Source organism: Lagenorhynchus albirostris, chromosome 16, assembly GCF_949774975.1.
Source record: "Lagenorhynchus albirostris chromosome 16, mLagAlb1.1, whole genome shotgun sequence".
Classification (NCBI taxonomy): domain Eukaryota; kingdom Metazoa; phylum Chordata; class Mammalia; order Artiodactyla; family Delphinidae; genus Lagenorhynchus; species Lagenorhynchus albirostris.
In genome coordinates, this window is record NC_083110.1 from 16,287,021 (window position 1) to 16,299,679 (window position 12,659).

Below are 12,659 nucleotides of genomic sequence, written 5' to 3' on the forward strand. Positions count from 1 at the left end.
ATTTACAAAATTCAGAAAATATTTGAGAAAAGGGTTTGAACCAATTTCAGATTAATGTGTCACTTTTTTAACAAGTATACAATTACTCAATTTCAGTCTATTCAAATAAGTATCACAGATATGAGAGAGCAGAATTACTGTCTAGGTCAACAGCCAAAAATACCAATACAATAAAAATTCTGCCTTCTTTACGTGTTTCTATGACAGGTTTTATATTCTATAATTCCAATCACTACTTTTCAACAAGGGTAACATCTGACTCATTAACAGGTTCTTTACTCTAAGGGGATGAAGGAGTACTACCAACTGAGAAGAAGCTGCCATTCAAATTCCTCAAGAGAAAGGAGCTTTTGATTTTCAACAGCAAAAAATTCCATCCTCCTAAGTAAAAATTACTCAATCATCTTATACTGCTGAATGCCCATGAAGTTACATTAAAATTTAAGTCTCTGCTCAAGGTGAAGAGATAAAACTGTCTGTAACCTAAATTATACCTTCTGAAGAAATTCCCTTATCTTGTCAACATCTTTCCCAGCATAAATATGCCACAGAGCACCAGGTATTTCACTTGAGTCCTTCAATCGTTTTCTTAAAATGTCATCTAAATCATCTTCTTCAAATTTCTTAAGTATTCCTGAAACACAGAATATATTCAAACTGGTCAGTAAAGACTCCACCAGAAAGCCACATCTCCTACAATTGATCTATCATAGTAGCATAGTGCCTGACTAGACTGGGACTCTTAAAGAGAAGATAAACCCAGTTCTACATGAAAACTGTTACAACTATAAGAGCAGAGAACAATGAGCTGGGGTAACTGGGAACAGAATCAACAGTAACTTTCCCAGTTCATTTGTTTTCTATAAACCAAAGGATGGGAGATGAAAATGCAAGGACTTTTAACTCAAACATAACCAAGTTTCATCCTGTCCCAAGGGTGTGGTCATAACAATGTTTTGTACTCACAGCATTTCATAAAAAGGACTATCGTGACCCCTATATGGTAGGCAAGGATCATAACCTCTACTTTACAGCTCAGCAAAATGGTTCAGTGAGGAGAACGGATTTATTCATTGCCATGACTAATGAATGGCAGAGCAAAATGTCTTCCGACTAATTTCTGGGAGATCTCATTTACTATTATTGGTTAATCTGTAATCAAATGCAAAAGCTTCAGGTGCTATGACTGAGGAGGCATCAGGCCATTCTTCTGAACTATTGACAAATTAAAAACTGCACATATATATGCACAGAAGAAATGTTAACTGTAGTTACCTCTGAGTGAAGGACAGGAATGTCGTTTTCAAATGCCTGATTTTACTACAATGAACATTTTAGTATTTTATTTTTAATACAGCAGGTTCTTATTAGTTATCCATTTTATACATATTAGTGTATAGATGTCCGTCCCAATCTGCCAATTCATCCCACCCCCACCCCACAATGAACATTTTAAAGAAATGTTTTAAGAGAAAAGGAAATCTATTGCCTAATACAAAGAACATAGCAAATGTTCCCTCATTTGTGACAGTTATATCTTTTTTATCTTTAAAGTGAGCTGCAAAGATTTCTTGAAGTTATACGTTAGGTGTTTACAATATGCCAAGCACTGTCCTAGAATCTTGGGGATTAGGGTTAAGAAAGACCCAGTTAAGACTTCACAAAATAAAAGATGATATTAATAAGTGTAGGCAAATAAACAAGAATATCACATAGTGGTTAAGCACAATCATACGAGTACAAAAGGGTACACAAAGACTGGGTCAGTCCTCGAATGTTATCTTTTAATGAAAAAGATAAAAAGAAAATTGTTACTGCTCTGTGAATTCTAAAAAGGCTGCTAGAAAGAATACATCAGATATTTCCTAATTTGTGACAGTGAAATCACAAGGAAGAAAATGGTTGCTGGAGCAGAGAAAGTTTATTCTTTAAATGAAGACCTCTAGGGGGAGGTGACAATCTGAGCTACATTTTGAGGGATGAATACAGGAATTTGCTAGGGAGACAGGAGGTAGGAGAGCCACTGTATGCAGAGGAAAAAGCATGTGCTTTATGTAGGTCGGTTTTCTTGATGTGTTTTAAGCATTATTATAACACTAAAACATTCCTTTTTTTGTGACCATCTAAAAAATTGGCAAAAACTTTAAAGAAAGACAGTCCAAGAATTAAAGTCCAAGAATTAAAATTAAAAGCTGATGACTTTTTCTCAAAAGATCAAACATTATGCTATGAATGAGGGATGGGAGGTGAGCAGGGGGAGGGAGATGAGCAGAACAAAGATGAATAAGGAAGTTCTAGCATTTAAGGAGATGAAAGAAAAGTAGGGGAGAAAAGCAGATGTAACCTCTGTATTGTAGACTAAGTGCTATAATATCTAATACAATGTAAATGCTAGGTAAATAATTGTAAATACAATGTGAGTGCTATGTAAACAGTTGCTGGCTACAGCAAACTCCTTTTGCTTTTTGAAAGCCAGCACATAGCAAATTCAAGTTTTGCTTTTTGAAACTTACTGGAGTATTTTCTTTTTGCTGTGTTTTTTCTGTCCTTGACTGGTTGACCCCACCGGTGCAGAACCCGCAGATACGAAGGGGCAACTGTAACTGTGTGGCACCATAGGCTTTGAAAGGAGAAGTAATCTGATATCAAAGGTCACACACATTTCTGTCCTAGAGCTGAGACTACAACTCAAGTGTGCCTGACTCTCAAATCCTTGGGAGTAGGGGAGACAAGAGTTTTTATCAATTACAATCAATAGAGTCAGTTAAAGAAGCTGAGAAACTATGAGTTTCTACAGTTTTGGAGGAATTTAGGTTGTGTATTATAGAAACTGTCAAATAGACACAAAAACTGAGTGAATATTATAATAAACCCCCATGTCCTGAGCACCTAGCCACTAAGCTGCAGATATATTCTGGGCTCCAGATAGAATTGTTGAGCTAACTGGTCGGAAATCATGTATAGAATTTCACAGGAAGTGCATGTAAACCAGAAAAGGGAGAGGATAAAGTCTATAACTCTAGAAAAGTCTGAAACTCCACCATATGAAGAATGAGGGGAGTAGTGTTACTGAAGCCAAGGAAACTATTTGAAGAAGAGGTGTCGTTTACTACAGAGGGTACAAATAATAAGAGGACCACAAAGAAACCATTGTATTGAAATATGACTATCAGTGAAAGCCACAGCAATAGCAACAGTACAGTAATCTCAGTGGGGCGGCAGGCAGGGGCCAACCTGCATTGAGCTGAAATATGAAAGGGAGGTGATAGACACAGCAAATAATGTTATGAGGGCAGGAGCAATAGGATGGTGGCAAGGAAGACAAGGTCTGAAGAAGGCTTTTAAAGGAAGGAGGAAAAGTCTGAAGTCTGCTCCTACTCTGAGAAAAGAAGCCAGTGGAGAAAGAAAGTTGAAGGACCTATGTCTATAAAGAAGGGAATGATAGATGGAACAAGGTTTTAGAAAGAAACCTAGAGGACAGACTCTAAAACCTATGCACTGGATTGAACAGTTATTTCTACTTGGGAGAAAAGGCCCCTTCTCTCTGGTACTAGAGGGGAAAAAAGAATGCTTTAGACACAAACATGCCTTAATCATCTTCAGAGCTCAAGGACTTAATTTCTGTTCTTCACTAAATGTTTATAAGTGAGCTTACCAGTTTATTTTCATAAACCCAATATTTAATAATAGGAAATGAGCAAATTAAAAAAATTCACTTTTAAAATTAAAATTCCTTTTGTGTTAAAAAAAAAACCAGGTAAATTAATCACAGCTCCAAATAAATATTAAAATATCCCAATATCCACTGCAATTTTTTTTGGGAATCTTTGATGTTAACTCAGAGGCTGACATTCTGGATAATATTATTGTGTGTGGTTATTCAACTGTTATTCCAAAGACCACTATTCTTTAAGTTTCTTTACCTGCTTTTGAGAGAATGCCATTTCCTTTCGCTATGCCAACATATACTAAAATATTTACAACGTCAGAAACTTCAACATGTAGATTTGTTGTTCCTATATCATGATCTTTAGCAGCAGCTACACCTGTGTATAAAATGAAGTTTTATTTAGCATAACACTTTATATATCCTAGATATTCCTTCCAAAATCAGCTCTATGAGGAAAATCTGTTAATTGTCATTTGAGTTTTAGTCTCCTTATTCCAAAACCTGCTCACAAAATATCACAATCCATGAAATGTACCATAAAAATCAAATTAATAGAAAATGTAACTATATTTTATAAGGAATGAGCAGGTACTTAACTATATATTGGCTATTAATACCTAATATACACTGCTTGACTCAGAAAAAGATTTCAATGGATTATTAAAGGAACGGATTTAGCAGAATCTAAAAATGATTAGATAATTTATCTTTGGAAGGAAGTTAAACTTCCATATACTCCAAGTTGATAGAAATGCAAATATATACTTACCATAAGCACTGCACAACCTGGGTCCTAGATCAGGGCGTACAAAAAATCCTGGCAAATGAGAGGCCAAATTGAATTTTCCTTCTGGATTACAATATTCTGGCAATGGCAGGCTTTTTAAAAGGTCTTCATATCTGAAGAATAACATTGACTTCTTTTGAATAAAGGTTTACATTCTTAAGTACTTTCAAATATATAAATGTTCAAGTTGCTAAACTTTCCTTAAGGCCTTTAACAGTTAACACTTTCCTTGACTTCAAAGTTTAAATGAATGCATAATACATGGATAAGCAAAGAATAGAAGTGATACTGACTAAAACCGCAATTCTCTTTCCTTGAACACAGCAAATTGAAAGCACCAAAGAGAAGAGAGGTCCCAAATGGGGCCTCCTCTGACAGCATCCTCTTCTTTACTGCCCTAACGAAGACTTCCCCCTGCTCAGACTACAGAGATTCAGTTCTTTCTTTTTTTTTTACTTATTTTTAATTGAGGAGGATACTGCCTAAAGCTCACATTTGTAGATCATTATCCCACTTCTGGGGATAATCTCAGCTCAACCTCAAAGCCAAGAGTCAAAATAACAAGTATAAACAGACATACATACCTTGCTGGCATCATAGTCTTGAAGTCTTCTCCTGAAGGGCAATCTTTCAGTTTTAAAACAACTGTTTCTCCACCTTTCGTTTTTTGCCGTTCTGTAAGAATGCAATTGATTATTAAAAGATAATCTCTGTCTTTTTATTAATGTTTAGAGGAAGGAAGAAATGTGAAATGAATGAATACCTCTATTATTGTACAGTAGGTAAAGAATACTTGCTTATGGACTTTTCTTATGTATTCATGTAGTATTAAGATGTTTGTTCCTTATGAACACAGATATCTGTAATATCACCATAAAATTCTTTTAAAAAAGCCTCTTTACAATTGTTATTAAAATTACAGTCTCACATTTTTACTTTTACTTTTTCAAAATGTTTTACACAAAGTATGTTATTCAAGTTTCAAATGTTGTGGGGGTTGCCAAAAATATTCCCCAAGAATATTAATATATTGAATATGACATATGGAAACATAGTATAAATGACTTTTTTTTTTTGGCTGCACCGTGTGGCTTGCTTGTGAGATCTTAGTTCCCTGACCAGGGAATGAACCCGGGCCTCGGCAGTGAAAGTGCTGAGTCCTAACCACTGGACCACCAGGGAATTCCTAAATGACTTCTTTATGGTTACAGAAAATGAGGGGTAGAGCCAGGAATAGGACCCAGTCTCCTACTTCCAAGTACTTGTTCCTTTTTACTGGACAACAAAGTAATACAGACATTTTAAAGATTAAACAATTTATCATTTGGGGGGGGAAATGTTTAAGAAAACAGTAAAACAAAGAAACAAAAAACAACATACTTGAAACTTCTTCAAAACCGTCCCAGAATTCCTTAACATTGGCATTTGAAATAATGCTGTCTTTGCAGTTCAGGAGATCAGCCTGGTGGTCTCCAAAATCAAGACTAATTGAGTCCGCCTTCCACAAGCTAATGTTCATTTTCTTATGCACACCAGAAACCACTGCAGGCTTATAAATAAACAGACAGATAAAGAAAAGTTAAAAGGTATATGCACACTTCCAAAATTTGATTTTACACACATACACAACAGACGGTTAACATGTTGAATTTTAGGACTAATGACAAATTGTGAGAATAAAAGAGGCTTTCAAAAATAGTCCCTGACCTGGAAAGATGTTCACAATATATTTTCGAAGAGAAAAGCTGATAAGAGAATGCCATGTACATGGCAGAGTACACTGCCATTTTGAAAACAAAAAATATGTAGTGTTTTTCAGGAAAGAGTCTGAAAGGCTATACTAAAAAATTTCTAGGCAATATAAATATGTTTTATTTATAGACTTTTTATAGACAAAACATAACCTTATATATTTGTATATATGCAATATATGTAAATAAGATTTTTAAATAAAATACAGAATCCTTGGGATTAAAACATAATTTATATACATTCCGATTTTATATCACCTAAAACACATTCTTTACCTCTACAAGGATCATGACAAAAATATTAAACAACCAAGTGCAACAACAATAAATTTCAAGTCGAATGACCAAATTCCCTGAAAGTGAATCTCTCCTTTGAAATCACATGAATTCAAATTCCCTCACGGCTCTCTAACCCAAAAACCAACAATTGAAGATTTGTGGTTTTAAAACTCCAATGCCGATGTAAAAAAAGACCTCTAAAGGCAATCTGATGCATTATTCTTAGGTTTCTTTTTTTTTAATTCCTTTATTATAAATGAAAGGTAAAAGAGAACACAGAAAGTTATGACGTAAGAGTCTCTTGTAAAAGATGTTATTAAGTACTCTTAAAACTCACAAGATAATAAAATTTGAGGAATGATAAGTGCAGAATAACCTCAAGCTAGGGTTATCACAAAAAGGTATCTCAAAAGAAAAGGAATAAACAACAGCAAAAACCACCTTAAAGAAGTTTGGTTAACCACTTGGGTAACTGCAACATTAAACTTCCTTTCAATGGGTTAATAATATATACAACTATTAAAACAGTTTCAGCTATTAGATAATTAACTACTGCTGACAATTCACATATTAACTCCTAGCCCTTATTATGCCTATCCAGGAATACTCCCATCCAGCCCTGTGCCACTCCTTATTTTGGTAACCAGCAGCTTGGGAAAAATAAAAGTTAAAAAAAATTATAGAGGCACGTTAATTAATAAATCAGAATATTCTAAAGCAGAATTCTTAGGCTACTATCATCATTATCATCTTCCTGAAATACTGAAAGCCTTGCTAATTTGGCTCCTTGCCTCTGGTCTTATTCCCCTCCAATTCAACTTCCAATCTGCTTTGCTGTCAGTTATTTTAAAATGTCGATCTGTACAACACAGGGAATACAGCCAATATTTTATAGTAACTATAAATAGGGTATAACCTTTAAAAAATGTGGATCACTATATTGACATCTGTAAATTACATAATATTGTACATCAAATATACTTCAATTTAAAAAGTCAATCTGAGTTCTTTGATTCTTCAATTAAAACTGTCATCTACAGGAACAAGTTCAAACTCTTCAGCAAGATATAAAGGCCCCTCATAATCATAACTGTAACCACCTCATTTCCCCATCATTACCCCACAGAACTCTTACTTATGTCAGATAAACAAAGCTACTGAACAGTTCCCCAAACACCTGATCCTTTTTATTTCCAACCTCTTGTCCATCTATAAAACCTTCACTTAACCCCTGAGACATCAATTCATACTAGCCCTTTTGAATTAGTACTCCAGCTTATTCATTCACTCTTTTAGGTTTCCACAGTACCTTAAAGTTCTGAGAACATGTGATGTATTTATAAGACTGTTTAAGCCTATACAAATTTAAGTCGTCTGAATTGTGACGCAGCAATGGCATCAGGGCTTCAAGGGAGAGCCAACCAAAAAAATATATGCTAAATACCGTGTATATGCAATTGCATGGGCGTGTATTTTTCCTAGGGTGAGGAACCAAGCTGTCATTGGATTTTACAAAGGACTAGAGACCTAAAAAGATTAAGAACCATTGTACTAAAATGGTTCTTACTCATTTTTACATGATGTACTCATTTTTATATCCTTAATGGCCAGCACAAACACTAGATTTTATTAGGTGCTCAATAACTCTCTGTTGAATAAAAAAAGGGAAGTAAAATAGCAATGATGTTTTCCAGAATGCAAGAAAAAAACAAGATAATATTAAGTCATGCAAAATCCTAATTTGTGCATTAATGTAAATTACCATCTGAAGTATGTATCAAACATTATTATATCAAAACTCTGGTCAAACAGAAAATCATTTTTATTTGAGCCAAGTTAAATAATGGAGTTTGTCGTTCAAGATTTTATGAACTAACTTATAAATAAATGTTCTATAGGTAAATATTAAAGGCAAAAGCATCTACACTTCTCATCAGTTCAAGAAAACTGCTTTTACTATTAACACTGTGATAGCAGAAATGAATCTGTTAACTAAAATACAAATGTAAAAAAAGGAAGGTGATACCAAACTTTGTGAATATATGGCTTTATTAAAAGTCTGCTAACAAATTGAAATTATAACATCAAATAATCAATGCTTCCCTGTTAATTCATATAAATCTGGCCAAAAAAATAAGGATTCAGAAACAATCATTCTGGTAACTTTTTTGGTGTTTTTGATATCTTCCAACTCAAATGTGTCAAGTATTATCTTTCCCCTTTCTAATCCTAAGGAGAAAACCATTTTTCCTATTCAACCAGCTTTAGTTCCACTCAGAGCATACTAAATCAGCTTAAAATACTCACTTGTCCATGTTTCCAACACTCTTTGAAAAGCTTCCAATTATTAATATTTTTATAATCCTTAAGCCACAGAATATGCTTCTCACAGATCCAAGAATGTGGTATATCACTGTACAATTTATTGTTTTCATCCATGGCAGGTTTTCTGTTTTCTTTAGGTTCTTCTTTGAGCTCTGGTTTTACATTTATCTTAGAGGCTTTATTTGGTGGAATTTTGTTTTCAACAACTGAAGCAATTATATCATCAAGAATGTTTGGCATAGTCCTTCCACTTTTACCACTCTAATAAGGAAAAAAAATTATACTTTCAGGGGAAATGATTACATTTGGAAACTTTTGTTTTTATTTACTATTACATAGCAAGCAACCAACACAAACAATATATCTGGCTTCAAGAATCATGTCATTGTGGCTTCCCTGGTGGCGCAGTGGTTGGGAGTCTGCCTGCCGGTGCAGGGGACAGGGTTCGTGCCCCGGTCCGGGAGAATCCCACGTGCCGCGGAGCGGCTGGGCCCGTGAGCCATGGCTGCTGAGCCTGCGCGTCTGGAGCCTGTGCTCCGCAACGGGAGAGGCCACGGCGGTGAGAGGCAAAAAAAGAATCATGTCAATAGATATGGATCTCTAGTCCCTACACTATTCCTGACAGTGGGAAGCAGAAGTAGGGTGGTCTCCATGTGAGAAACCGCCGGATCTGCAGAAACTAGAAGTGTGGTCTTCCTTTTTATATCGTTTTAGGATTGGGGCAGAGGGAACAAATAGGTATACTCTCCCGAATACTTTTAAAAGCCACTAAAAATTTGTGTCTACCTATGCAATTTTTATTTTTTTAAAATTTTTTTGGTGAATAATTAAAGCAAAAATTGATGTCTAAATATTTTAAGTAACAAAACATTCACATCCACGTCATTCCCTGCCCGCCCCCCCCTCCCCCAACTAGATACCAAATTCTGAAGGAGTATGTTAGGACTCTTTTGGAATCAAAATGCCCCTCTGCAACCCTTTTCACCTGGGAAAAGAACAAAATCTCTGGCTTTTAAGTTATGAGAATTATAATGCAAATAGGAACATGCTTAGTAATTTGGTATATTTGATTTCATGTGCATCTATTTATTGTGTAGTTCACAGCCAAGACCCCAAATCTAAATTTAAGGCCCATATGAAATCCAAAAATCTGGCATCTCACTCACGGGGGTTCCCATTGAATAAACTGGTGCAAAGGCAATGCCAGCATCTGTAGAACCCACACGTAGCTTGCCAGCTGTTGTGGTCAGCAAATCTCGTAATGTTGAGCCTTGTTCATTATTCTGGGACACAGGAGGTGATGTTCTGCTATTGGGAGAATCAGGGTTGTCTTGTTCTCTCTCTTCTTTAATTTGCTTTTCAAGGGCAAATTCTTTGTTTTCTGAAATAAAACATTTTACAAAATTCACATAAAATTAAACATGCTGCTAAAGTACAGACAAAGCTGGCATCCTACATTTTACAGTGAGAGATGAAAACTGTAGCACTAGTCATTTATTCACCTGAACACAGACCAGAGGATGGGTTAGATCCTTCAGGAGTCAAATAGTTTGAATATGAAAAGGCCTTCCTCAGTGTTTTAGACATGTAGGTGAGTTTGTACCTGTCACAAAGGAAAAATGCTATAGCTAAGACGGGGAGAAAGTGTAAAGTTACAAATCTATCGCCCTGGTGGCTTTATTGATAGGCTCATCTACAGATGATTCTGTAACTAACTTTGATAAGATCACAGGAAGTCGAGTTCCTAGTAAGAAAAGACAAATGTTAAAACCTAAGCCACAATGAGAGCAAAAGACAAAAGTAAACTGTTCTAAGTGAACAGTAGTACGTTAATGTATAATACTACACTGTTGATTACAATTCTCTATTAGATAATAAACTAGGTTTACCTTTTTTTTCCTCTCTGGCCTTTTGCTCTGCAAGATCTGCTAACCAGTGCAGTGGCGACTGGGATTCTGGAGGAGTTAACTTGCTGTCTGTGCTTACATCACTCTCTGGGCTGCTGTTGCCATTACCCTCTGGCTTCTGAGGGGTATTTTGCTGCTGAGACTCAGGCATGCACAGAGAAATTTTATTACTGTGATTAAGAACATTCTGTAAAACCTACAAAGGTAGAACAGTTGAATTTTTAAAATACTATTTCTTCAATTATTCAGAGTTAAAAAATAAGAGGTTACATTTATACAGTAACACAGGAAACATAATTTATAAAACAGAAGTCCTAAATTGGATTTCAAATATCAAAGCTGATTAACCATGAATTTTATTTGAATAGAGATTTTTACTCACTTGAGACACACCATTCATAGCAGAAAAATTTCCAACTTGTATATTCTGTTTGTTAGTACAATGACAATGGGATTTAATACCATATTTTTCTCTAAGAGTGTGCATCGCATCTAGAAGATCTGTCAAAACTACAAAATATAATGGTTAATAAAAAGATCATCACTAGTTGTTAAGATTATAAAAATTTTTTCTTTTTCTTGTGGAGGTTTTCTGTGCCTTTTCAACTTTTCTTCCATTTTTTCCTTCATCCCTTCCATCTATTTCAGGTTTGATCAATCAACCAAATTCATGTTCTCTATTCTTTTCTTTTACCTCTATAATTAAAAATCATTATCCTCAAAAAAACAAAAAAAAAAGTAGAATAACCTGTAATAAATACATCTAATATGCTTTTTCATTACACTCTGGTCTCCCCGCCCCACGACCCCCCTTTCTCTGGCTGCGTGGTGTGGCTTGTGGGATCTTAGTTCCCCGTCTAGGGGTCAAACCTGTGCCCCCTGCAGTGGAAGCGTGGAGTCCTAACCACTGGACTGCCAGAGAATTCCCAGTTTTCCCCTTCTAAAATGGTTCCTCTAAGGCTTTCTTCATCACTGGGTCTGGGCTTATCCTGCTAACTTTATTACACAGAGGATTCTAAGAACAGAGCAATAACAATTCAAGATTACATAAACCTTACCACTTCTTTCTACTACTATTGACATACTTCTAAGTAATCTGGAACAACAAAGACGTGTTACAATACTAAGTCAATAATGTATATTTAGGGCTTCCCTGGTGGCTCAGTGGATAAGAATCCGCCCGCCAGTGCAGGGGACACGGATTCGAGCCCTGGCCCGGGAAGATCCCACATGTCGCGGAACAACTAAGCCCAAGTGCCACAACTACTGAGCCTGCGCTCTAGAGCCCGTGAGCCACAAACTACTGAGCCCGAGTGCCACAAGTACTGAAGCCTGCGTGCCTAGAGCCCGTGCTGTGCAACAAGAGAAGCCACTGCAATGAGAAGCCTGTGCACTGTAACCCGGAGTAGCCCCCACTCGCCACAACTAGAGAAAGCCTGCACACAGCAACGAAGACCCAATGCAGCCAAAAAATAATGTATATTTATACTTACCAGAACCAGGTATAATTTGAGTTGGCATTAAATGTTTGTGATCATGAGGCTGTCCCTTCACACACTTCATCCAAGCATACAGTTCTTTATCTGTAAGATAGTAACATACGTACTTTTATATTAGTCATGGTTTTAGAATTATAAAATTGATGGCTTACATATAAAGAGTTTAGCAATTATGTAAAATGTCAATGGTAGGTTTCATATGTTTGCTTCTTAAAAAAAAAAAACAGTTCCACTCTTCTGAGAATTTTATAAAAACATGATACAAAACAGATACAATGTTACTAGCCTTTTCTAAAATGACCATTCTTTAGTCTCATTAATGTATTAGTCACCTCAATCTTCCCTGTAGCTAATTTTTTACTCTTAACTATTTGTGCCAAACAGGGCTTTTGCCTGATCTTAGCACATCAGACTCATAAGTTTGAGGCTACTGCCAACTCA

At 35.8% G+C, this 12,659-nt stretch overlaps 1 protein-coding gene across 1 annotated transcript in view; it reads right to left on the minus strand.

Annotated features, from left to right (window-relative positions):
* JMJD1C (jumonji domain containing 1C) overlaps window positions 1–12,659 on the minus strand; it is a 247,937-nt gene that overhangs the window by 10,470 nt on the left and 224,808 nt on the right. Inside the window, exons 14-23 of the mRNA XM_060126359.1 lie at window positions 12,213–12,302; window positions 11,102–11,229; window positions 10,702–10,915; window positions 9,979–10,193; window positions 8,795–9,073; window positions 5,838–6,006; window positions 5,042–5,132; window positions 4,440–4,570; window positions 3,924–4,046; window positions 495–634 (exon numbers count right to left, since the gene is read on the minus strand). Of these exons, the coding sequence (XP_059982342.1) occupies window positions 495–634; window positions 3,924–4,046; window positions 4,440–4,570; window positions 5,042–5,132; window positions 5,838–6,006; window positions 8,795–9,073; window positions 9,979–10,193; window positions 10,702–10,915; window positions 11,102–11,229; window positions 12,213–12,302 (1,580 nt within the window). The remainder of the gene's footprint in view (window positions 1–494; window positions 635–3,923; window positions 4,047–4,439; window positions 4,571–5,041; window positions 5,133–5,837; window positions 6,007–8,794; window positions 9,074–9,978; window positions 10,194–10,701; window positions 10,916–11,101; window positions 11,230–12,212; window positions 12,303–12,659) is intronic.